The following is a 26,302-nucleotide window of genomic DNA, read 5'->3' as shown; positions in this document are numbered from 1 at the left end:
ATTTGTATTTACTCCTAGCATTACACACTGCAGTGCAGGACTTGAGGATGAGCGTTCCTGGCCCTCTCTCACTAAAATGTTTCATGTTGCTGGAATACGAAAAGACTTTGATAAGATGAGGCGTTTCCTTTGCCTCACTAAAGAAAAAATTAACGGCATCTAATTTGAAGAAGCACGTTGAGTTAAGTTTGGCTAATTCGGTAACATTAGCTATTGATATTTATCGAAGTTAGCCTGGTTTCTTTGCTAATGACAGGTTAGACTAGCATCGACTGCTGTAGCTAACGTAAATTGGCTGGGCAGCAAGTCAAATTCTAGATAAAATGATAAATATTGGTTATTTACAGGATATTTAACTTCTGATTAATTCACTATGAAAGTACATCGTGTTAGTCAGGCAAATGATCAAGAATTTTAATGGTTTCAAATAGTTTTAGATAAGTAATAAAAGTTGCTTTTAACATGAAAACATTAACAACTTAATCTCATTGGTAGAAAAGTGTTTACTTTTTAATACTGGAGTACATTTAAAAAAGCGACTTTCAATAAAAAAAATTTTTTAAAAAGAAGTATAATAACTATAATTTTGGCAGGATACTTCCACTTTTAACTGAGTACAATGTCAACACATCTATACTTTCATGTTAGTAGAATTTCTTCATACTTTGTCCACCTAAGCAGTTAAACATCACAGCATTTAACGGAAAGATCAAGAAAATCACATAAACAGAACACTCACTGGAAAAAACAAACAAACATTATAATAAATGGCAGACTATCAAACTAAGAGTAAAGGGGGAAAATACTACAGGACTTACAAGACGACACTGGGGTCTTTTGTGCTCTTTGACGTGCAGCTACTTATAAGTAAGGAATGGCTCTGATATGAAAAATATGGCTGAAACTGCATCTGTATGACGAGTGTGATGTAAGTCGAGACTTGTTGGCTTTAACTCTTGCTACAAACCTACACCAATAAAAAGGGGTTCAGCAGGAGTCATTCCACTGAATCATACGCAAATGCACTTCTCACTGAACGCCTTCTGAAGTCTTTTGTTGTCCTTAAAACACAGTCTAGCTTGATTAGATTGCTGGGTTTTGCATTCCACATATCTAAGACAATAAACAAGGGGCTATTCTTTTTTTGTCTTGTTTTGGTGAACTGAAGGTGAAACAAATTGCAAGACCTAGCATATGATATCTGAGTAAGTGCATTCAGAAAAAGGTTTTGGAGACTAGATGGCACGAGGTAATTGTGAAAAACAACAGGTCAATAATTATGGCTATCACGTTTCTCAAAATGCTGGAATTGAGGACTGCTTTCATTATAAAACAAGCTCTTGAGAGATCTTCATATTGACAAACATGAAGAAAACCCCACCCCCTCCAGCTTACTTTATTCTTCTGTTAGAACTGAAGTGAATATAAGGGTCTTATCAAACTTCAGAGATGACAGAACTCCTAAATCAACAGTCATAAATAGTTAACCATATGCGGAGTCAATTTTTTGAAGACGAGAATGAATATTACTTCCTGTTTTGGATTCTCTTCATTATCGTAATATTTCAAACCATATGTACATCGAAGTTCATAAATACTAATATATTATCATAAAGCAGGTCTTAGATTATGGTTAATCATCCTCATATCGATCTGAGATTGTTTTACTACAGGTAAACTGTCAAAAATAATCTTTTAACGGCATTATTTTAGGCTTCTGAATACAGAGCCACTCTCTCAGTAACTCTGCTTAGTGTTTTAGTAGTAGACATAAGGGGCATTTAGTGGGATTGGCCTCCAAAATGTTAGTATTTTCATCACAGGATTTTATTTTAGGAACAACACAGAGAGGATGTTGAACAGATCAGCCTGTGGCAATGATCTGAAATGTTTGTGCTCTCTCTTGTCCCCACTAGCTTCCAGTGTCCTTGTGTCACCCTGTCAACACCTCATACAGGATGATGAAAGTGACAGTGAGACGTTCACTGAAACTGGACAGCTGACGATCTTTAATGGTCCAGTTTCGGTAAGCTCGTGCCCATCTCGGCCTGTTTTTCCTTTCTGACAGGAGTGAAACACGATGAGGTTTTCTGCTAGTGTAGCTCATCTACCACAAGGTGTGGTGGTGATGTGCATTCTGAGGTGCTTTTCTGCTCACCACAGCTGTAGTGGTTTTTTGGGTAACTCTTGCTACCTTCCTGTCAGCTTGACCCATTCTGGCTATTCTCCTTTGACCTCTCTCATCAACAAGGTGTTTCCTCCTGCAGAACTGCCACTTGCTGGATGTTTTTTTTTTTTGGACAGACTGGTGTGTGTGAAAATCCCAGATCAGCAGTTTCTGAAATACTCGAACCAGCCCATCTGGCACCAACGACCATGCCACAATCAAAGTGACGGAGAGCAAATTATTTCCCCATTCTGATGTTTGATGTGAACATTAACTATAACTCTTCACCTGTATCTACAATGATTTCATGCACTGCTCTGCTGCCTGCTGCCACATGATTGGCTGACTGGGTAATTGCATGAACGAACATGGGTTCCTATTAAAGTGGCCGGCGAGTATAATCGGACAGCTTAAAGATGTGACTGCCCTGCAACTAACTCATACATAAACAGATTCCATGCATCTTCCTTAATGAGAGTCTAAATGAGGACACCATGTCTCCAGGGAGTACTCATAATTTCATATTTCTCTCCACATTGTTTTGGTAATGGCGCTTAATTATGAAGATGCAACTTAATTATCAAGTCTCATTATTAGGTTTTATGAGGTCTGACTCATTTTTCTCTCGGGGGGCACAAGTGTTTTACTCACTGGATTCCATGTTAATTGGAGCTGTATTCAATAGATTTTGTATTATTTATTAAAGATAGATTCACTGTTCTAGAGAACTGTGTTAAATTAAATAAATTTAAAAAAAAACAAAAAAAAAAAAACAAAAGCATGCAGGTCTGTTCAAAGGGGCAAAGCAGCCAGGCAGAACTTCCGTTCAAACTGTAAACATGAAGCAAGCTTAGAAAGTAGTAGGGTGGTGTGGCATAATTGTGGCGTCTTGATAACCCACAATGTCTTAAAAGTGTAAACAAGCTTTCCAGAGCGATTATAAACGTGCTAGACAAGACATGGTGCTGTAGTCTAGTGATGCTGCCAATTCTAATGCGAGTCTTTAAACTAGTGGTGGCTGGTATACGCTCTGAAACTACTTTTCTTGCTGCTGGGGTGGAACACTTAAGGGTCCACCTTTTATGTGTGTCTTTCACCTGCAAGTGTGGAGAGAGTGTGCCCTTTGAAATGGATTAACATACATTATATGGGCTGTATGTTAATATAGGTTGTTGCTGTTCGTCATTTGTTAGAGGATCCGATATCCGAGCTTTACTCCAAAAAAAAAAAAAATCAAAATATTGGAATTTGATTTGGAAAATACATTTATTCTTGCGTGAGAGTTTAACTCTTAAAAACAAAAGTGCTCCTGTTAAAAAAAAAAAAAAAAAAAAAAACATCTTAATGCCATCTTTAATTATGTACTAAACAATAAACTGACAAACCTTTTAATGCTGCACTAAATTAGACTGACGAGAAAAGCATTTAAATGTCAAGACTTTTTGTTCCTTCAGTTTCTTTGACTTCGCATTAATGCTGCCAATTAAATCCAACTTTTTGTTGAATATTTTGAGTAGGGAGGCAAACTTGTGTCCCACGGGCCAGAACCAGACTGCAATCTGGCCCACCAAATGAATTTGGTTCTGAATAAAACTCGTCTTGTGAACTGTAATTGAAATTACAAACTTGAACATTTGAGGGGGGGAAGCTAGTCTCTGTTATCCACTTGGAGGCAAAATAGATCAGTAAACTCAGTTATTGTGTGCTCATGATGTAATTCTGCATTAGCATAATCTAAGAAAATATGACTCACAATATAACCACATCTGTTTCCATAGGAACTTAGAATTGAAGGGTTTTCACAGCGGGGGCGGGGGCGGGGGCGGGGGGTGTGAATACTTATACACAACTTTTTTATTTGCAGATGAATGTACTCATCATGAGAAGTTGTTCATGTGTTATTGGTCTTTGCCCTTATGTTTTTTTTTTTGGTTCTGGTCCAACTGACATGAGTAACTTCATCTGTTACCTAAAATGAAACTGTGACTGACAATAAAATATCAATGAAAGTATAAAAACGTGAACCACATAAAAAAAATTTAAGCTTACAGTTTAGCAAATAACACCAACTTTAAAACATCACTGCTTTATGATCAGTGATTATAAAACAAAAAGTATTTCATAAACAAAAATAAACAGTGAGTTCCGAGTTGTTCCTCCTCCATACCTGTAATTTTGTGGATATAGACATCAGTATGTTGAAGGTTGTTAAATATGATTATTTAAGCTAATAATCTTACCAGCAGACTTTACTCTTGCTAATAGTGTAAATGTGCTCTAATCAACCTTTTCCATCAATATGAATCCATTTTTAAAATACATTTTTGTCTCGTTAACACCTCATAACACGAACTGATTGATTACTGAATGACCAATGGAAGAAAGTGGATGAAATTGGAGCAGCGTGAGATATTCAGGTGCTAGTCCTATTATCCTGCTGTATTCACTGATTGTTCACGCCACAATCAGTGTGGAAACTGTCATCAGAAACACTGCGAATGTAATTTGTTTTCCACAAATTACTACTTTAAACACAATCCTGAACTAAAAGAAATCAAATGATTAGATGGAGTATGACTAGTATGTGCATTAAAGCCATATCTGTTACCTGATTAAGTATATTTGGCACGCGTATAGCTTCGGCGTGATGCAGTTCTTGGAAAATCCATTTATAGACACTCTTGTGGCATTGTCTCCCTTTATACAGCACTTCCTGCTCCTCGGCTTAAAATACAGCTTTTGTGATCAAACGAAGTCATATTGGAACTGTGAAAGCTAGTGACTTCAAAAAGCCTTAATCATTCCCAAGAAAGCTGGACCTTCTGGCTGAAGGAGAACAAAGAGCTACACAAGCTCAGCGCTGTGACGGCTTTAAGGGCTAAAACCCAGTCAGGTCACAAAGCTCGGTCTCTCACCAGTATCTTATTTATGTCGCTGACAAAGATGCTCTTTTATCTGTCCTATGATCAACTTGGGTATTTATAGAACACCTAAACAGACTGACTGATCAGCAGACTATGCTGCAAGTTATAAAAATATGGCAAAACAAAGCACTACAGTATAACACAACCTCGAGATGAACAGGCAGTTGGGGGAGGAAGGAAGGAAGAAATGCAAGCTGTAGAATGTTGTGCAAAGTGGATAAATATTTCCTTGATCTTCAGATGAATCACCATCATTATTGAGAGAATGATATCAAAATTCGTTTTGCTCTAAATTATGTATATTTTTTTAAAGAACTGCTCTTATTTTAGAGGGACAGTACAGGGCGTGAACAGTGTAGGAGTATATTAAGTAAGGCATATAACACAATACAAACTTCTGTTATAGTACAACAGAGTGGTGTTATGTTACCAATTGTAAAGTGGAGTGACACTTTACTTTGATCACTTTCCAAAAAAAAAAAAAAAAAAAAAAAAAAAAAAAAAAAAAAACACTTCACGCAGTGTCTATTCATCTTATACTACAGCACGTAGTATTTAGTAGATAAAACAACTTCTTACAACGTACTACATTATAGCAGCTATACAATGCCGTTTCCTCAGCAGCCTGTCTTTTTTTCCCCTCTGTCTCTTGAAGTTAAAAAGGTACAAAAGTCAATATTTTTCTTTTCTTATTAGTACAAATAAAGCAGGAAATTATGTAGAAAGGATAAGAATAATAGTTTCAGCCATTGTTTCAGAACAAGTGTATTGTATGCCCCTTCACATCCTCCTAAGTTATTATGAGAAGTTGTATGTTTATAGAGTGTAACAGCTTTCGAACAGCTGAATGTCTGTGTACGCCTGAAAGTGTGGTCATGACAGTCCTTGCTAATGGTAGCTCTAGTTAACATGCTAAGTCTAGTTTTGGGGGAGGAGCTTTGCGTACATTGGTGGAAATGGAGGTGGACCAAATGAGTAAACAAACAAACAAACAAATAATTACAATCTTATTCAACTCCACCCATTTTACTGTCTTTTCCACAAATCTTACCTTACGCACTGACAAAAAAAATGCAGCTCGTCATATTACTGAGAAAATTGCCAAGCTTGCCATCTACAAAAACTGTCCGAAAGCTTAAAGGAACTACTTTACCTCAGTTGTTTACAAAGCAGTGACACTGGAGACTCCTTCCAAAAATGTTAAATAATCATCATCTCCACAAAGAAAACTTTTATATGTTTTTCTCGGTTAAATAACACGTTTCAAAAAAAAAAAAAAAAAAAAAAATCCATCAGTTTACATACAATTAGTCTTGGATTACGTGGTGCGTCGACCGTCGAAACTTCTTTGTGAATTAGGTGTTAGTATAAAAAAGGTAATGTTTTCGAATAAGTACATGAATATAAACCCATGATTTGTCTCGCAGCCACAACTACTGCAAGAGCTGCGATTATGGAAACTTACTTAACAACCGATCAAAAATAAGAATTTAAACACACTGTGGTAGAACAATAAAATATTTGCCTTGCATACAAAACTGATCCTGATTTTACACGGCAAGCCACTAACACCATCATCCTTCCATTATTTCGCCTAATTTTCCCAGCCGTTCTGCTGATGCCATATTCAACTGATTCTTTTGACAGGTTTCTGGCTTCGCTCTCCTTTCATTAAGTTTAATGCAAGCCTGATTAGACAGAAATGGGAACACGATATTGGACATTCCTCCCTCTTTTCCCTTCTCAAGTTCTTGGCTGCCTTAGCAGTGTGATTTGAGTCATTTCCTTGTTTTGCGGTGATGCATTTCCTGACAAGCCATTTAATTTGCACGTTTGTGAAACTGCTGCAGTGCTGCTGTCTTTAAGGAAATGATCAGTAAAGATGAATAACCTGCAACAGTGTGCTCTTGATCACTGGGTGTCATTTTAACTTCATCTTCTTCCACATGTTCTATTTTTTGCAACCAAATTGCAAGACTAATGTCCTGCAAGAGTAATACTGAGAAACTAATGCATATTTATAGCTCTGTGGTAATGGGCTAATCCATAGCCAGCGCAAATAGAGACGTCGATCCAATTACAAAACCAGTGCCATAATAGTCCATCTTGATCAGGACATCAGCAGGAGTATAAATAACGGTACGGCACAGGGGAAAGGTAGTATTTATAAAATATATATTAAAAAAAAGTATAGGTCAGACAGAATACATCTCATATTTCACAAATCTCTTCCCTGCTACTAACTGGCATTGTGCTGTTCTGGGGCATGGAATGAGATCTGGCACATTATCAAAATCACACAGCATGACAAGAGGAAATAGAGAGGAACACCCCTCTGACCTTAGAAAAGTGCAGTGGATTTGCCCAAACAACAACCACATACAGGGAGAATACACACACATACACTGATAATGCCACTCTATGTAAATATGTGGGGGGCGGGGCAATTGCTGTGAAAAATTGTCTTTATTGTTTAACCTTTTGATATTTTGTTAAAAAAAAAATTCACAAAAATACTCTGCTCTCATGGATATCAAACAATTGCAAACAAGACTGGTTTATCAAAAAAAGTACATTTAGTACATTTGGGTGACTAGGAACAGGAACTTGTTCAACCATGACTTCCCTCACAGGGGTATAAATATGAGGTAACACACACACAGGCCAAATTCCCTTATTCATTCATAACAATGGGGAAGACCAAGGAATATAGCTGTGATGTGCAGCAAAAGGTTGTTGAGCTTCACAAAATGGGAAATGGCTATAAGAAAATAGCACAAACATTGAAAATGCCCATTTCCACCATCAGGGCAATAATTAAGAACTTCCAGTCAACTGGAAATGTTGTGAATCAACCTGGAATTGGATGTGTGTCTATATCGTCTCAACATGCTGTGAAGAGGATGGTTCGAGTAGCCAAAAAGATCTCCAAGGATCACAGCTGGAGAATTGCAGAAGTTAGTTGAGTCTTGGGGTCAGAAAGTCTCCAAAACTACAATCCGAAGTCACCTACATCACCACAAGTTGTTTGGAAGGGTTTCAGAAAAAAAAAAAAAAAGCCTCTACTCTCATCCAAAAACAAACTCAAGCATCTTCAGTTTGCCAGACACTACTGGAACTTCAAATGGGATCGGGTTCTATGGTCAGATTTCAGGATAAACTTAAACATTTATAAACATAAATCTTTGATGATGAATTTAAGCCATGTGACTTAAGCAGTCTGAGTGGTCAAAGTGACATTTCATCGCCAGCAGTTACTTCTGCTCTTTATTCATCGATAAGTCTGTAGTTACAAGATGTAAAAAATGGGTGAACAGAGCTGCAAGGCCAAAACATGTTAGCAGATGACTGAAACAACTAAAGGTCTACTGAATTCTTTAATAAGCCATACATAATTACATTATTATTATTATTATTATTATTATTAATAATAATTATAATAATGATAAGTTGTAGGTCTCACTTTACATTCTATCAGATCACTAGCAATATCAGCACTAGGGCTTTCTAGAAAATATGATGATCTAATATATAAATCATGAATAATTTTGTCACAATAGACTTTTCTTGGATATTGTGGGAATTGTGACATCTTTTTATAAACGGTTTTTATTTAATAAAAAAAAAAGCAATTAGAAACTCTGACAGGGCGCTGCTGATTTCGTGTTAAAAACATTACAGATTTTTTTAAATGGTACAATATTTATTTGTAATGATTTTTTTTTTTTTTAAATCCGTTCTTTTCAGGGTTAAATAAATGATTTTTTCTCAGATAAGATTGAATAAGTTCTCACACTCATCAGGGTCTGTTGCATTGCATTTCATTTGAACAATGAGGAATTATGTTAAATAAAAGAAAAAAAATATATAACTCATTTTCTGTTTTTTTTAAATTTTATTTATAAATACAGCACTACTGTTTTGCTAGCAGTTCTTATCACTTAAATGTACTTCAAGTATCGTGATATATTTCTGTCATATTGCCCAGCCTTAATCAGCACATCAGACTTTTTTTTTTATTTTATTTTTTTTATAACTGCTGTTTTTTTTCCCCATCCTGGTAATAAAAATGTCCTGTAAAACTCTATTTAAATGTGTGGAGTGATAGAAGTAATTTATAGAGGGAAGAGTCTGTGCATTTTTTTATCCTGATAGCTAGAACACGCTGTACTAAGACAGAGCTGAGCTGGATTTTCTCTAGAGGTTGTAACAAAGAGAGTAGGAAAATGTGCAGACAAGCAAGACAAAAAAAAAAAATGACGAAAAAAAGGACAAAAAAAAAAAACAAACCCCTGAAATAATTACTGAATTTGCTTCCTCGATAACTCATGCCCAAAGTGCAGCAGACAAAATCCTGAAAGAATTATACTGACTCGAGCACCAATGGTTTGGTACATCCATCAGTGTTATTTTTGTAATATAATACTAAATTTCTGTTTACAGAGTATTAGCACATTTCATACAAGGAAAAGCTGTAAGGAACACAATGTGAAAGCCAAAAGTGCACTCTCACAGATAAGAATATGTTAATTTTCTATAACAGAAGCCCTGTTCTTGCTGTAATTCAAATGACATACACAGGTGCATCCCAAAAAATTATAATATCGTGGAAAAGCTTTTTCCAGTATTTTTTTAATTCAAAAAGTGGAACTTGCATATATATTTTAGATTCGTTACACAAAGTGAAATATTTCAAGCTTTTTTTTCCTTTTTGTTTTAGTCTTGATGATTACAGCTTACAGCTCATGGAAATCAAAACTCCAGTATCTCAGATCCAGTGCAACAGCGCACGCCGTCATGCCTTATTGCCAACATAATATTTCCGATAGGGTTGGCACAGAGAAATCAGCTGTGACCAGAAACCAGGTGTGACCGTGTTCCGAATTCAATTTGAATAATAAGCCATGATCTCTATTAGCATAAACATTTACATACGCTGGCATCTACGTTAGGGATTTCAAAAAACGAGGCCAGAGGGCGAGGACAGCGGAGTGACTAGAAGAAGTGTTTGGCACTGAGTGGCGTTTAGTGTTTACCCTTTGTTCAGCTGAGGGTTTACTGAGGCTCTGCCCAAAGCAGGCCATCAGATTCCTGGCAATGCTGCATTTTCACACATGAAGGACATCACAGCAGGGAATGCAATGGGCTGATTACTGACTACTCACTACTGACTATACTGTTCTGATGGAGATCGATAAAGAACTCTCCCTTCCCCCCCTCCATCCCACAAAATGTCTGGATACTGGGGTTTAAAAAGAATGTCTCCATACACAGCAGTCCCAGCTGTGCAGGGGTGGGAATCTCTTAAACCTCACGATTTGACCAGTTTTGATTCAACTGGGTTTACAAAACAATTCTTTGTGCATCTTGATTTTTTATTTATTTATATAGCATATGCTATTATTTTTTGTCCACTTACTGCTTTTTAACAATATAATTTTACCCACCATGAAAAACACGAGGCGTTCAAGTGTTTATTTTTCCATCAGAAATGTTGATATTGTTTTTGATTCAATAAAAAAAGATGCATAAGTCTATAATAACATCTTCCGAGAGGGAATCGTGATGCATTCAATAATACTTTCCCCAATCGAGATGTGAACCCCCCCCCCCCACCTCTCTCTTATATAGATAGATCTTGCTCAATATTTTTTTTTACTGTTATTTTCACTTCATCTTTTATTTTATCCTTGTGCATTCTTTTACATTACTTACAATTATTTATTATTTATCAAAAAGTGCTCTGTAAATAAAGTTTATTGTTATTCATATTATTAACTAGGATATTAGTAAAACTGATAATACATTAAATATGTTATTATAATGTAATCATGCAATTATTGTTTGTTTGTGTGAAAATGAGTTAGTAGGAGTTAATTCATTCTTTCTTTCTTTTTTTTTTTTTTTACAGGACCATCTTTACCTTGTCATATTACCCCATTACACTGCAAAAAGGAAATTAAAATCAACTGACAGTCCAGCCGTTTTTTTGTATATGTTGCTTTGAGTTGCATCGAGTTCACACTTACCATGCGCGTCTGGGACTGAGTGGCACCGTACATTGTGATACCATTCGTGGGCGGTGCAGGCTGTGGCGTATCGGGCAGGACCAATCCTCTTCTGTCAATGAGACTGTGGGGACAAACACACAGACACACTGACATGCAATCATGTAAAAGTGAGATGCTGAATTAGCAAGCACAAAACCCATCATCATCATGTTATCACTCAACGTGTTAAAAGTCAAATTACACACACACACACGGCAGTACGGTACGCAGTATGAGAGAACAGTAGACAAACAATGACATGTTTCAGCCGGTAAATGGTACTGTATAGTAACTGTTACAGCGTAGGACCTATACAAAAGTCTGACACTGCACACACTAGAAACCTGGGTTGATTAAAAACTGGGCTTGTAGTAACATGCCAAACAAACCACGAGTGTATGGTGAGGTTTGAGCCTGGCACAGAGGACTCGGAGCAGAGAAGGTTAATGAGCAACTGAAATCCTGTTTATGCACCGAGTCCACTTTAAACGAATGCCTGACAAAAGCAGAGGTCACTCGACTAACACATCATTTATAATTGGCATCACACCGGACCAGAAGGGTTTAGTGTATATTCAGCTTACTAGTGTACAGTGCATAGTGTTCCCACTAAATACCAGGAAAATGTACAGCTTGAACCACGTGAACTGTCTGAAATGACTGAAAGCAAAGGTAAATGAATGAACAAACAATTCTTATTGTTTGTTCATTGTGTGTGTGGGTGTGTATGGGGTGTGTGTGTGTGTGTGTGTGTGTGTGTGTGTGTGTGCGTGCGCACCGTTGTGGAACTGGTTAAGTCAGTCTAGTTTAAGCTTGATGAAAGTTTCATGTATCAAGTTCAGAAGCAGTGGGTCGGATGTAGTTGCAAACAGAAATGTCTCACTTTAATCAAATGATTTCAAAAATAAGTGCTCAAATGCAGATACAGGTCTTGCTTCAGCTAATCAAACATCAGAAGTGGGAAAGGATGTAATCTCAGTGACTCTGACCCTGGCATGGTTGCTGGTGCCAGATGGGCTGGTTTGAGTATTTCAGAAACCTGCTGATCTCCGGGGATTTTCACACACAACATTCTCTAGAATTTACACAGAACGGTGCGAACTATTAAAAATCATCCAGTAAGCGAGGGGTTGTGTGGGCGGAAATGTCTTGCTGTTGAGAGAGGGCCAGACTGTTTCAAGCTGACAGGTGGGCAATGATATCTCAACCACTCTTTACAACCACAGTGAGCAGAAAAGCATCTCAGAATGCACAATACATCAACCTTAGATTCTGATCGGCAATGACAGCAGAAGACCACATTGGTTTACGCTCCTGTGAGCTAAGAACAAGAATCTGAGGCTACAGTGGGTTCTGGATCACCCAAACTAAACAGTTGAAGATTGGAAAAACATCTCCTGGTCTTTTCGCAATCTTCGACTGTCCAGTGGATGTTTGATTTGAACATTCGCTGAAGCTCTTGACCTGTATCCACATGATTTTATGCATTGCACTGCTGCCAAATGATTGTCTGATTGGATAATTGCATGAATAGGTACATGTAGTGTTTCTATTAAAGTGGCTGGTAAGTGCATACAGAGCATGCCTACAGCTCTCCAACAAGCCACCCAGAGATTTGCTCATAGAGTCAGAGTCAAAATTGAGAGAATTAAAATTTAGCATGAATCAATTTGGCATGAAATAACTGCAGGGGTGCCATAAAACTACTTCAATTAAATATTAGATTTCACAGTTTCTCAGAGTTTCATTACGAGATTAATCAGATTATCCACACAAAAAAACGTGCCAATAATTCCACAGCTAACTATACAGAATACATCAAGAAGATGTGTCTGAAATCAGTCATGGTGATGGAGAACTTTAATCCATATGCAAGTTTATAATCTACTTTACCAGACCGTGATCGGTCTGAATAGATCACGTCTGAATCTCTGTCTGAATCTCCGCTTGCCTGTCGGACATCTCGGTCTGGATGGGGGAACACCACCTTAAGCTCAACCTGGCAAAATCTGAGCTTCTCGTCATCCCAGCCTGTCCCTCAATCAATCACAACCTCACTGTACAGCTCGGCTCAACCACACTCAAGCCAACCAGGACGGCCAGGAACCTTGGGGTGATTCTCGATGACAGCTTGACCTTTACAGACCACATCTCAACAACTGCACGGTCCTGTAGGTTCATCCTGTACAACATCAAGAAAATCAGACCCTACCTGACCAAACAGGCTACACAGATACTAGACCAGGCTCTTGTTATCTCAAAACTGGACTACTGCAACTCACTACTCTTGGGCCTCCCCAGCCAGCTCCATCAAACCCATTCAAATGATTCAGAATGCAGCAACATGCCTCGTCTTCAACCAGCCCAACAGAACCCATGTCACACCCCTCTTCATCTCCCTCCACTGGCTTCCTGTAGCCGCCCACATCAAATTCAAGGCCTTGATGCTCACTTACAAGACCTTGTCTGGAACAGCACCCTCCTACCTCAACTCTCTCCGGAAGGCTTACGTTCCCTCACGCAATCTGCGATCAATCAACGACCGACGCTTAGTAGTGCTTACTCAGCATGGCTCAAGGTCCCTTTCCAGAACCTTCACACTAACTGTTCCTCAGTGGTGGAATGAACTTCCAAACTCAATCCGGACCGCAGAATCTCTCACCCTCTTCAAAAAACAGCTAAAGACCCACCTCACCGTGAAAACCTAACCAGCCCATTTAAAAAAATAAATAAATAAATAAATAAATAAATTAAAAAATGCCCTGGCACTTACACCTCTACTCTGCGCACTTTGCTTCTTCTGGAACTCAATTAATGGATCTTGTATGGTAGCACTACTTGTATTGATCTCTGCTTGATATATCGCTTTGCTTGTATTTTCTCATTTGCAAGTCGCTTTGGATAAAAGGGTCTGCTAAATGAATAAATGTAAATGTAATGTAAATGTGTAAATGAATACTCGATTCTGATTCGCTGGAAGGTTTGCGTTCAAACAGTTAAATGTAAAGGTTGTTCCAGTTGTTTTAATTACTGTTCTAAATGAATGCGCTGCCTATAAACAATTGTAACCATAGTAATGTATAATTAAAGTTGCAGTAGTTAAACTCACAGCTTCACTATTAGTAGAGACGTGACAAAGGCCCAGGTAATTCACACACACGTACATCTCTCTCTAATAACTATTTATTATAATCAATTGAAGTAAATTTAAACTTATCGCACTACTTTATCTCAGTGTGTGAGTTAGAGTGGGCAGAATTCTAGATCTAACGACCCACATTTATTTAAAAAAAAAAAAAAAAAAAAAAAAAAAAAAAAAAAAAAAAAAAAAAAAAAAAAGAGTTAAAAACAAAACAAAACAAAAAAACCCTAATGAAAATTAACCGTTATTTTTATCTTTTGAACTGCAAACATCAATTACAGCTTTAATTTGTCAATGATGGCAAGTGCCCATGGTATAAGCGGAATAATCCACGGTTAGGTGTGTGTTACACGATTTTAATGCACTCCGCGGAGGTTCTTTGCTTATGTCTTGGCTTTATGGTCAGACCATAAAGCCCCCTGAATCCTGTATGGATGTATGGACAGACAGACCACCGGACAGACAGACAGATTTACATAGCCTGAAAATAAACCTGACATTCTTTAATCTCAGAGTTGCTGCTCGATACAAATCCACTGTGCTTCAGTAGAGAGCCAAAACATGTGCCAGGATCATGCTGTACGTGTTTTAGAAATCGTGCCGAGCAGGATTTATTTTGAGAATTAATATCGCTCACGCTCTCATGTTCACAGACATGCACACACCAGCAAAAAACAATAAATAAATAAATAAAATAAAATTTTTAAAAATCAGCCCAAATTTTAGATGTCCACCACTAGTACTATAGGAAACCAGGCCAGGCCAGTCTTGCTTAATGATCGTTTTGGTGGACTTTTATCAGCTGAGTGACGGTTCAGAAGCAGTGAAAGCCATCATACAGCCGGGACTACAGAAAGGCTGTGTTGAAGTGGAGATAAGAAGTGATAGGGATTATCTGTATGCAAAATGATGTAAAGCTGGCGTCATGGGAGACGAGGAAAGTCACGTAGAGCATTCAGGCACGTAGTACACATGAAAACTGGATATCATACATCACCAAGGTCAACAACCATTTACTACACTACATCAGAATATACTGACATTCAGTTCGCTTTATTTTTATTTATATAGCACTTTTAACAACGGTCAGTAAGTGACAGAACCACTAGTCTACACTAGTGGACTAATAGTCCACTAGTGGTAATGGTAATTTAATGACTAAAGTTGTGTGGAAATGAGCACAGATTCTGAAGTCTGAATGCTTTGATGCTCCTGTATCTTGTTCTTTGGCAACGGCACTGGCATCCAACATGCTCTTGCAGGTTTTGCAAATAAAAGTCAGATATGCGGTTCCCTTTGAGATGGGAATCTTCACACCAATGTGGAATTTGCATGCGATATGCGCATCAGGTAGGCTGTAATGGTAACAGTAGATGTAAACACAACTGGGTGTGTGGTTATAGGAAAATTAAAATCAACAACACAGTGATTAGAAGTTAATTATTTTCAAATATTGGGGTAGCTCCAGTTGTTTAGTTCATCTTGCATCACAAACATTTGACAACGATTACAAAGGAACGTCATGCAGTATATTTTATTTGCTTATAGTTATAATTAATGTTGTGGAATGTCATCAGCAAGTTCTTGTTATCATTTAAGTTACAGCAGTTATAAACAGTTTTATAACAGCAACCAAATACAACAAAGAGAAACAATTTACTGACCAGTGAAAAAACTGAGGTGGAGAGAATGAGGGGGGGAAAAAAGAAAAGAAAAAAAAAAGATGCATGTCAGAGTCAAGTGTAAAAATGTGAAATGCTGGTCTGCTGATTTACACAACATGATGTTGTCATGCGATGTATTATTGTTGCAATGTACAATTTTCGTGAAGGTGAATGACATTTTACAGCCATACTCTGAAAGATAATCATAATATTTAGATAACGTTGCAACATGATCAGAGTAAACAGTGTTATTTGTAGTGTTACTATCATAGAAGATACAGATAAAGATCTGTCTTAAGGAGCAAATCATGACTGATAAAATGTTCTTCAAAATGAACTAGCGCTCTGACCTGAATTTAACCGTACATCGATACACTGAATGCAAATGTGATAAATACTACTGTGAAATCTATACCTTTCCCACAGAGCAGGCGTGACCTATAAGCACTATTCACACAGCACATGCGAAATAACCTTTATGCACAGCAAAACAGCTGAGAGAACGGATTCTTCAGCCGAACAGGGGCGTTCTCTCTTTGCTGACAGCGCAAGCAGAAGAAAATAGACTTGCTTCTCGACCGAGATAAGCTGTCAGATACGAAGTATTTCTCATTAAAATGAATGATGGAACGACTTACTAGCATTACAGGAATCAGACCCAGACAATATATTTGCTAAGAACACAGCAGCCAAGGAGAACATCTGCTTTTAATCTCCCTGTTAAACAAGATGGAAGCCTTCATGGCACAGAAACTGATCCTCTGAAAGTGTATAGTCATGAGAAACTGCCCAAACTGTAGATATGCATCCAAAATACCTGTAATTAATGCAGGTAAGAAATCATTTCCTCATACAAGGGGTCCTTGTAGTTTATACACACACACACACACACACACACACACACACACACATACATACATACATATACACATATAGGGTTTTTTTTCCCCAGATAGCTTTAAAGAATGCCTTTAACAAAAGTATTGAAGTCATTCACATGGCTGCCAAACTTGTTGCCAAACTTATTAACAAATTCCAAAAAGAGTGGAAGTGTTGCAGACCAACCAAGAAGTCAATGTCCACTGACGAAGGCACAACCGACATGGTGCTGGCAAACATAGTCACAATGTATAGAAACTTTTGGGATACCTGGTATTTTATGCTAAAAATGAAGTGATTTGCCCATCCCTGACTGTACAACTGATTGCCAGCACATGCAACAAAAGATTACTTCGTATCACAGACTAATCTGAAGCACTTACATTGTTAATGAAATGGAATGATGCAATAATGCTAGCAAGGGTTACATTAACCAAACCTGAGCTTCTGGAACTTACCTGGGTGGAAGAGGACCACATAGGGCTGTGCAACAGTTTGTGAACATGTTTCCATAACTATAAGGGTTGTAGTTATCCTTCCCTCTTTTTGATGACCATGACCCCTTAATCTAGAGAGAAGAGAAACACAAGCTGCATTGAGAAAGGAAATCAAAGTGGGGGGTTTAGAGGGGGAATAAAAGCGTGGTGGTTTAAGGATATACCATGTAAGATTTTATGATTATAAAAATGCTTGTCGTGTTTGGCTAAAGAGTCAAGACTCAATAAAAAAAAAAAAAAAAAGTGTGTTCACAACGATACCCTATTTTTATAATCTGCCATTTTGCAGTGAGAATTTCCAGCGCAATGTTTTAATCTCTTAATGCCTAATGTCTTTTCAGAATTTTTACAAATAAAAAGAGAAAAGTAATTGATTTCTAAAGATATTCCTAAACTCATGAGTTAAGTTTATAACCCGTTACTTTATTGACCTTATGAGACAGAACAAGATTGCTTTCACAGAGCTATGATCGAAAAAATCGAATGAAATCATTTATTGTAATCTCTAATACAATAGTATGCTAGGCAGTGCTCTGAATTTTCCAGTGTAGGAAATAGTCTTCTCATAAAGCTTTTGTTGATTGACCCATTACAAAAATCTATGTTAGACAGTTGAGTGCATAGGTTTCAAGGTCATATGCCATGTCGGTAAACCTTCATCTGACTGAACACTGCTACATAAACATAATCTTGTGGATGCAACAGAGTTAATGGGCTATACACTCTTTTAGACATTGTGCTTATTGACGAAGTATTCAGTGACTTTAGGACACATGGAGTGAAGGGCATTACATGTAGGAGACTACACATTTTCAACAAAATATCCAAAATGCTTGAAATTTAAAAGGACCTGTACATCATATGAAAAAGAAACTAAAATGAAAAAGGTTTAAAAATTAGTTGTTTTGGTATATATATAAATTACTGAGGAAAATGCATTCTAGTGGATGGGAGAAGATGTGGACCTTTGCATTATGTATGTGACATTTCTGCAATACAGCGGTGATGGTTTTGCACTATGTGAGTGACATTTTTGTGTCACAGATGTGATGTGTAAAACAGTACTTCACAGAAAGCAGAAGTTACTGTGGCACTGCCAATTGTTTGATGAAACTTCTGAATAAACTAGGTAAGAGTGAAGCTAAACATAGTCTTATGTTTTGTTTCCCTGTGCTTTATTTTTCCAGGAGCTTTACATGTGCATGGCAACATAAAGCAAAACTGCTACATAATGAATTCCAATAAATACACACACACTCTTTACTTACATCTTCGTTTGTGGTCTGATTGGATCCAATTAGGTAGGTGTGGAAGCCGGAGAGTCCCACTATTGACCACACAGAGAAAAAACACACAACAACCTCCAGCACAGTAAACAAGGGTCAAGGAAAGAAAACCTCTGTGCAGACGAAAGGGAAAATTGCTGCTTTAGAACCTTAGAAATGTGTACTGTGCCCTAATTATCACAGTCAGATTGCTGTGCATGCACACACAGTAAGCACAGAGGGGACAAGTCTGTACATCTGATAATTCCCAGACTCTCATTTCACACTAAATGGAATGTGTGAATGTGGAAAAAGTGCTGAAAAATTTAGTTGAATCTTAAATAAAAAATAGAAAGCATCTGTCCTAAATCTACTTAGATATTACATGTAAATAGTTCAAATTTTCTAACGTACACTTTCTGGAGTCTCTTCTTTTCTGTGGTTGAATATCAGTGGGTGTTCTAGTGGGGGAAACCCAATTATGTTGTACTCTAAGTAGTGAGCATAAACAGTGAATAGAAAACCGTCCACATATCGGACAGGCTTAAATGTTTCTACGTGATTCTTATGGAGCTACATTTCTGAAGAAATATTACTGTTGGTAAGTTAAATATTAATCTACAACACTGTAGAATTTAACTAGACGCTAGCTGACCATGGCTTTTGCTAGCCTTACGTGAAGGTGATTCATTTATAGGTTGAGGGTCCTCAGGAGCCACGTCTGGTATTTTCTACGCTCTTCTGAGTGGCCTTGTAGTAGCCATTTTGCATGTAGAGCAAGTAATTTTTTAAAATAAGTTTGAATATTAGGTGATTGGAATACACAATATTTCTCAGACTCTCCTTCAGTCAGAAAATGGTGGATTTGTGACAGGTTCTACTTACAGCCTGCTATTTATCAAACACATTTATTGACTGAAAATATGCACAGAGCCTTTATCTGACTCTGCTGTGGCATTTACAACACAAACACACTCCACTTTCATGCAAGATACTTTACATGACCTGGCTTTTTGATGGTAGAGAAGATATTCTTCACTGGTCTCTCACAAGCAATGGTTTCACTTTGCTGGTATTTAACGCAGCTACTAACCCTCCTTTTAAACTACTACTTGAACTGCTTAAAGCACATGACAAGAACCATAAAGACCCAAGACATAGGGTACATATTCATAGCTAATCATAAGACTAAGATAATCAGAAGATTGGGCCACTATGCATGCTGACACATGGAACGTGACTTTGCAGGTACAACAGCTTGGCATGCAGAAAAGATGGAGAGACGTGTTACAAACTATGCTGTAGCTGGAACAAGGCTCTGTTTAATTATAATCCAACAAGAAGTGGTTTAAACCCGAGGCCAGCATTTACTACATAACCAAGATAGCGGTCAGACTCACTAAAACAACAAACCAAAATGGATCCTTTGGATGAAAAAAGGATATCTGGCTGGACTGTCTTTGAGCGTGCTGAGGAACCCGTTTATCTGGGATTCTGTCAAGAGAGAAAAGATAAGATCTGGTTTAAAACCCAAGGCAAATGCAGATATCAACTTAATCTATACAGTGCATTTGTAATTACAACAGAGAAGCATGTAGGCATGTTTCCCTGTAATGAAAAAGAATAGAAAAAGGATACTAATTATAGACGTTTTTAGGTCAGTCAATAAACATTCATGTAAACCTTTTTATTATTATATATTTTTTTCTATTCGTTCAAAGATATCTGTAACTTAAGCGCTTCAATTTGATACTTCATCTAAAGCCTCTACTGTAACATATGTACTTCTGAATTTGCATTATACAGATGAGTATGTTTAACCTTAATTGAAGGAGTTCAACAACTGCCCTTAAGACTCCCTTATAAGTGTTTCAAATTCTTTCCCCAGTACAGGAACACACAGACATTTTTGTCAGCAGGAATCACAGACTCTATTCTTGTGCTGTCATTTGAATCCCCATATAATCAGTGTAAAAAAAAAAAATCCTTTTCTTTCACCTCATCACAAATGTTTGCTACACATTACTGGAACTGTGACTGGATTCTATGATCGAATTTTATGGTCAGATGAGACACACACACAGACACACAAAAAAGTTTTTTGGCGACAAAACCTCAAGGTGACATTAAACAGAGGATGTTTATGAATATACAGAAAAGAACCTAATCTGCGCTTTTAGTTATGGTGGAGGATCTGGTTTGATGTGGGCTGTTTTTCCATAAAGTCCAAGGAGATTTTAAACAACAAATCTGAGTCATGGTTGGATAGAGCAAGGAATGACCCAAAACATACATTACATGGCCAAAAGTATGTGGACAGCTATCACACCCATGCTTCTTTCCCAAACTGTAGCTACAAAGATGGAAGCACATCTGTAACATTATGATTTCCCTTCAATGGAACCAAGAGGCCCAAAACCTGTCCTGTGCACAAAGCGTGCTCCAAGAAGACATGATTTGCCACGATCGGCACAGAGCCCTGACCTCAACCCCACTGAACACCAGTGGGATGAACTGGAACTCGGAGTGCACCCCAGACCTCCTCACCAGACATTAGTCCCAGACCTCAGTAATGCTCTTGTAGCTGAATGAGCAAATCCCCACAGACGTGCTCAAAAATCTAGTGGAAGTCTAGTAATCCGAATCCAACTTTAGACATGGCCATCACAGTCCCCTGACCCAAACTCCATTGAAAACCTGTGTACACGAGAGGATGCTGAGGAATCTAGCAAGATTGTGTATTGAGAAGTGGTTTCTTGATTGATCTGTATTCTCCAATCTTATTAAACATTATAGCAGAAGACTATAAAGGGAAGTTACATGAAGTACATTGACATTTATTCATTTAGCAGACGCTTTTATCCAAAGCGACTTACAAATGAGAAAATATAAGCAAAAGTACCAAATGCAGAGGTCTCAATGACAAAATATATTGTGATAAGGGTTTATTTCCTCAGAATAAATGTACTCCAATTAAAGGCTGGACTTCTCTCATATTTGCAAACTTTAAACCAATTAACCAAAATACATTTTTGCATAGCCTCAAAAGGGCACCAATAATTCTGAAGTTGTCTATGTGGCAGGGACAAATAATTTGTACATACTCTGGCAAGGACCTCATTAGAAAGCAATCGGCAATTTGGGTAGCCTGCAGCTTTAAAACCACTACAGGTCCATCTTTTGCATTTAAAATGCACACTGTGCTCATTAAAAAAAATACAAAAAAAAAAAGTACCTTTCAGCTACAGCCAGAGTTGATCCTTTTGTAGAGTCTTTAGACTAAAACAAATAGTATATTATTCATGGTGGGGGCAAGTGTTGTCGGATAATGAGGGCAGCTACAGAGACGTGCTTTAATAAGCGGCCGAGAGTCAGGACCCAGGTGTTCTGCGATGGCATGGTGCCAGCTATCAGCATGTGAGGCATTACAAAGGATTGTGTGTCAGGGAAGCTGTAAAACCTTCCGCAGAGCTGCCATGCGTGCGCACACACAGAGGTTCAAACCCTGCTGCAATAAAACTGACACATTATTATGAGGCAGGAGCCTCGATGAGCAATGTGGTGTGATAAACCATGCAATGTTAAGCAAGGGAGAAATTCTCTTTTAGTGCACATGGAAGGCGATGTGGGAGCTTAGTACTGCCTCCCATGATGCTCGAACATGGCGGTGTGCAGCCTGACGCAGCGTACGTCGTGCCGTAATTCTGTGAGAAAAGAAGGATGCCAATCGAGGCAGCAACTCGTATCGAATTCCACTAGCGCCCTCATTGTTTATTCTGCCGACTTACCCAATCTCTGAATTCACTAGTGACGTTTAGACCGTTTCTCTCATCAAACGTTCACTAAATAATGTATGTGCAAATGCTTGCGTTGTTTTAGTGCTCTTAGGTTTCTAAAATTAAAAAACAAAAAAAACCAAGATAATGATTTTACCTCGTATTTATTTATTTATGTTTTTATTTAACGTATATAGATATGTTTACTGGTACACAAATCACAGCACCGTTGCATTCTCACACCCGATTGGTCAGGCGTTGATTCATTTCCTATAACAGTAAATTTCCTTTAACAGTAATCACAGGTTTATATTAATGCACTCGTTCCAGCTGATTAAGGTTTCTATTAGCGGTGGGCGAGATAAGAAAAATATCCTATTACGGTTCTCGAAGGCATTTCAATGATACACGATATATGGGCTTGCTCATAAACCGTCAGCTATATAAGTAGTGGTTTTAAAAAAAACTGTTATAAAAACGAATAACTGTTTATAATGATTAAACAATTGTATTATGCATTTACTATTTAAATATTTTTTTTTAAATGAGAAAAATAAAATCTAAAAATGATTTATAACTTTCATCACAATGACTTACACAGAATCTTGTATACGACAGATGCTCCGCATAAACGGATTAAAAACACGTGTATTTGTTGATATGGTGACGTGACTTCTGTGAGGAGATGTTTAGCTTTTTTGAAAGGGGTCTCCAGTGTCAGCACTTTGGAACACTCGGAGGTAAAGCTGGAACTTTAGGTTTTTCCGCCACATGAAAGTCTGCACGATGCTTGACGCCGAGTTTCCTGATAAAGAGCTGCATTTTTTCAAATCGTATTAATGTCACGAGAGAGAAGAAGAGAGGCTGGTACAGGAATGACTGTTTATAGCTGCTACAAAGTAAGTGGTAACAGGAACTAACTTGTTTCGAGGATGTTCCACAACATTAAATGTAACTATAACATGTATAAAAAGCATAAAATGTATTTGTTGCCAAATTGCTGAGGTATGAGAAAGAAAACACTGTTCATGGCCATGTTACTCCACCTCGTCGATTATTTTCCTATAGGAAATAGGAAGCATGCTCGATCATGGTTTTGCTTTTCTCACCCTGGTGTCTGACTCCATATTCATTTTTTTTTTAACATTCATAGCCACATTGTGCTCAGCCTTAATTTAATCAAATTCAATATTAAATATGCGTATTATACTAACCATTTATCATTCACAGCTCATTCTTTCAAGACCGGACCATATCTAGCTGTTCTTACACACTCAGGACCTCGGTCTGTGTTCATTACACCCTCATCCCACTCTGTCCTTAGACTAAACAAGCACAACAGCAGGGGGATGCAGGTCTCAGGGATAAAAATCACCACGCTCACTTACTCATGATTATGTGCGTGATGACGAAGGCGAAGATGAAGATTGTGAGGAAGGACAGTGACAGGATGAACATGTAGAAGAAGCGGTAGTTCCTCTTCCCGACGCAGTTCCCCACCCAGGGGCAGTGATGATCGAACCGCTCTGCACAAAGAGAGATCAAGAGAGAATCCACTTTAATATTCAATAACAGGCAGAGAGGGTTAAACTTAATACACCGCTGCCTCATTTAGTGGAGCTACAAAGCACATCGATTAAACGTTTGTCACTCTAATGAGCAAGAAGGGCAGCACGCGAATCAGGGTCGAATTCAAAAATAAAGTCCATTAGCGTGAAGAGAAGTGGCTGAGGGGATTATGGGGTGTGGACTGGAGAGTTTGTCCTTAAGGCTTTTAATGAGCATATCCAGCATTTTGGATCATTTCTGTCTTTAAACAAAAAGCATTGTTTTGTTATTGGAGCATCTTGGCTCGTCTTGCCAAAATCTTTGCTTTTTGAGTCTGTCTGAAACAAACACACTCGTCATTCCCATACTAGTGACGAGAACTGAAAACCAGGCCTTGTAAATGTTTAGTTTTAGAGGTTGGGCAGTTGTGGGAGGTTTAGCGCCCAGCTCTACATGAGAAACCGGAGTTCTACTGTAGTGCTGAAAAACTACAAAAGGCAACTGATGCATTTGTTTTTGTATTGTTGCAAAAACACTATATTTTCAGCTATTTAAATATAAATATATATATATATATATATATATATATATATATATATATATATATATATATATATATATATATATATATATATATTCATAGTTTACTTTGGTTTAATGACTGCAGCATGGAGACCTTGAGTTTCGAGTAAGACTCCTTCAAAACACATTTAACATCGACCACATTCACCAAACGACCAATGAGTACTCGCCAAGGAAAAAAACAATTAAACAAACGAATCATCTTCGTGTGGGCAAAGCCTCTTTCTGTGAATCGTGTTTAAAAGGTGACTTTATTTAGCTGCGTCGGTTATAAGTCCAATGTATTTACCGTTTTTAACAAATTCACAGTACTCAATTGCATCGCATTTAAACTAAACTCGGACATGAGAGAGACAACACAGCCTCGGTTATAGAGATAACAAAACACTGCCATTAAGTTTTGTTGAGGCTTTGTGAAGTTGGAAGTAAAGGACTTTTTTTTTTTTTTTTTTTTTTTTTTTTCAGTCTACTATTTGAGCTGAGAAAATGAAACATTTTGTATCCTCCAGCAAATAAATATCCTGAAGTGTCATTCACTAGTTGATCTGTCCAGTGATTACATCACGGGGTGTAGCACCAGGTGTTTGAAAACGTCGGCATGACAACAGGAAACAAGCTCGCTGGATTGGCTCTTTAATTTTGTGCCTGCGTAGTAGAATACAGAAGGAGGACAGCAGGCCAAGAGTGTCTGTGCTTTTGGGATTGGTGTTGATGCTACCAACACCACTTTACTTATCATTATTTCTTGTCAAAAACAACATTAAAGGAATCAAAACACTGAAAGACCTGGAAACAAAACGAAGCAATGCATCAAGAAAGTAACAAATCCCGCTTTCTCAAAAAGAAATGCAATGTAAACAGAGAATGTGTTTGCTCAGATTTGAACCATCAATATGAGGCAGCATAGTGAGTTCCTTGCCTTTTACAATTATAAATAGTTTCTGCTGTCTATGCCTCGCATTGCTCAACATCGCCCAGCAAGTCCACCAAAATAGCGACTCACCCACGCAGTTATCACAAAGGCTGCAGTGCGATGCACGCGGTGGTCTGAAGATCTTACAAGTAAAACAGTACTTGAGCTTCACCGTCTGTCCGTTAATAGTGATCTCTTTCGTCCGAGGAGGAGGCCGGTATCCTGTAGTACTGGAACCATTGGCGACATCTGTTCGGAGGAGAGAAGATTTGTAGTGTTGTTAGAGAGCATCTAGAAGATATTCAGGTTCAAGAGGCATGAGGTGGCAAGAGGACGAAAAAAGTCAGGCTGTAGTCAAGAATCATATTAATTGGGGAATAAATAGACAGATGACGATGCACCAGGGAATGTTTCGATCCTATTGAAAAGGAATTAATTCCACTGGTATGTCTATGAAGTTTTCCATGGGTTAGTCTTAGTCTCAGATGCTCCTCCCATGGCTCACGGGGGTGTCTGATATCTTTTGTACACTTTTCTGGCTAGAAGCCTCAGCATCTCAAAGGATGCCGTTCAAATAGCTCTCTGCATTACTGTACACTGGTTTCAAACAGGAAAACAAACTTTTGAACACAGTTACACAATGGCAAGTTTGCGGGGGGAAAAATGTTCCAGTTGCTGTGAAAGTAGATATCCCTTTAGCACTTGAACAAATACACCAAAAGCAAGAGATCTATCTCATACATGGGGTAAAAAGAGGAGGCAGGGAGCTTTGGAGCATTCATGTAATGCAGTGTGTAGTACATGATATTTCCATGTTTGTCATGTGCAAGACAAATATAGTTGCAGGATACCCAATACAGATCCTAAATTGAAAGTTTAGTCTGCATACACTCAC

General features: G+C 37.9%; 1 protein-coding gene across 2 annotated transcripts in view; it reads right to left on the bottom strand.

Moving 5' to 3' along the window:
- Nucleotides 1-26,302, bottom strand: part of LOC128612248 (palmitoyltransferase ZDHHC14-like) — a 56,506-nt gene that overhangs the window by 4,260 nt on the left and 25,944 nt on the right. For both annotated transcript variants that reach the window (XM_053632200.1, XM_053632201.1), the window contains exons 4-9: nt 25,498-25,656; nt 23,753-23,890; nt 20,034-20,082; nt 18,592-18,694; nt 17,285-17,394; nt 11,121-11,223 (exon numbers count right to left, since the gene is read on the bottom strand). In XM_053632200.1, the coding sequence (XP_053488175.1) occupies nt 11,121-11,223; nt 17,285-17,394; nt 18,592-18,694; nt 20,034-20,082; nt 23,753-23,890; nt 25,498-25,656 (662 nt within the window). The remainder of the gene's footprint in view (nt 1-11,120; nt 11,224-17,284; nt 17,395-18,591; nt 18,695-20,033; nt 20,083-23,752; nt 23,891-25,497; nt 25,657-26,302) is intronic.

Source organism: Ictalurus furcatus, chromosome 9, assembly GCF_023375685.1.
Source record: "Ictalurus furcatus strain D&B chromosome 9, Billie_1.0, whole genome shotgun sequence".
Lineage (NCBI taxonomy): Eukaryota > Metazoa > Chordata > Actinopteri > Siluriformes > Ictaluridae > Ictalurus > Ictalurus furcatus.
This window is presented reverse-complemented; position numbering and strand designations above follow the sequence as displayed.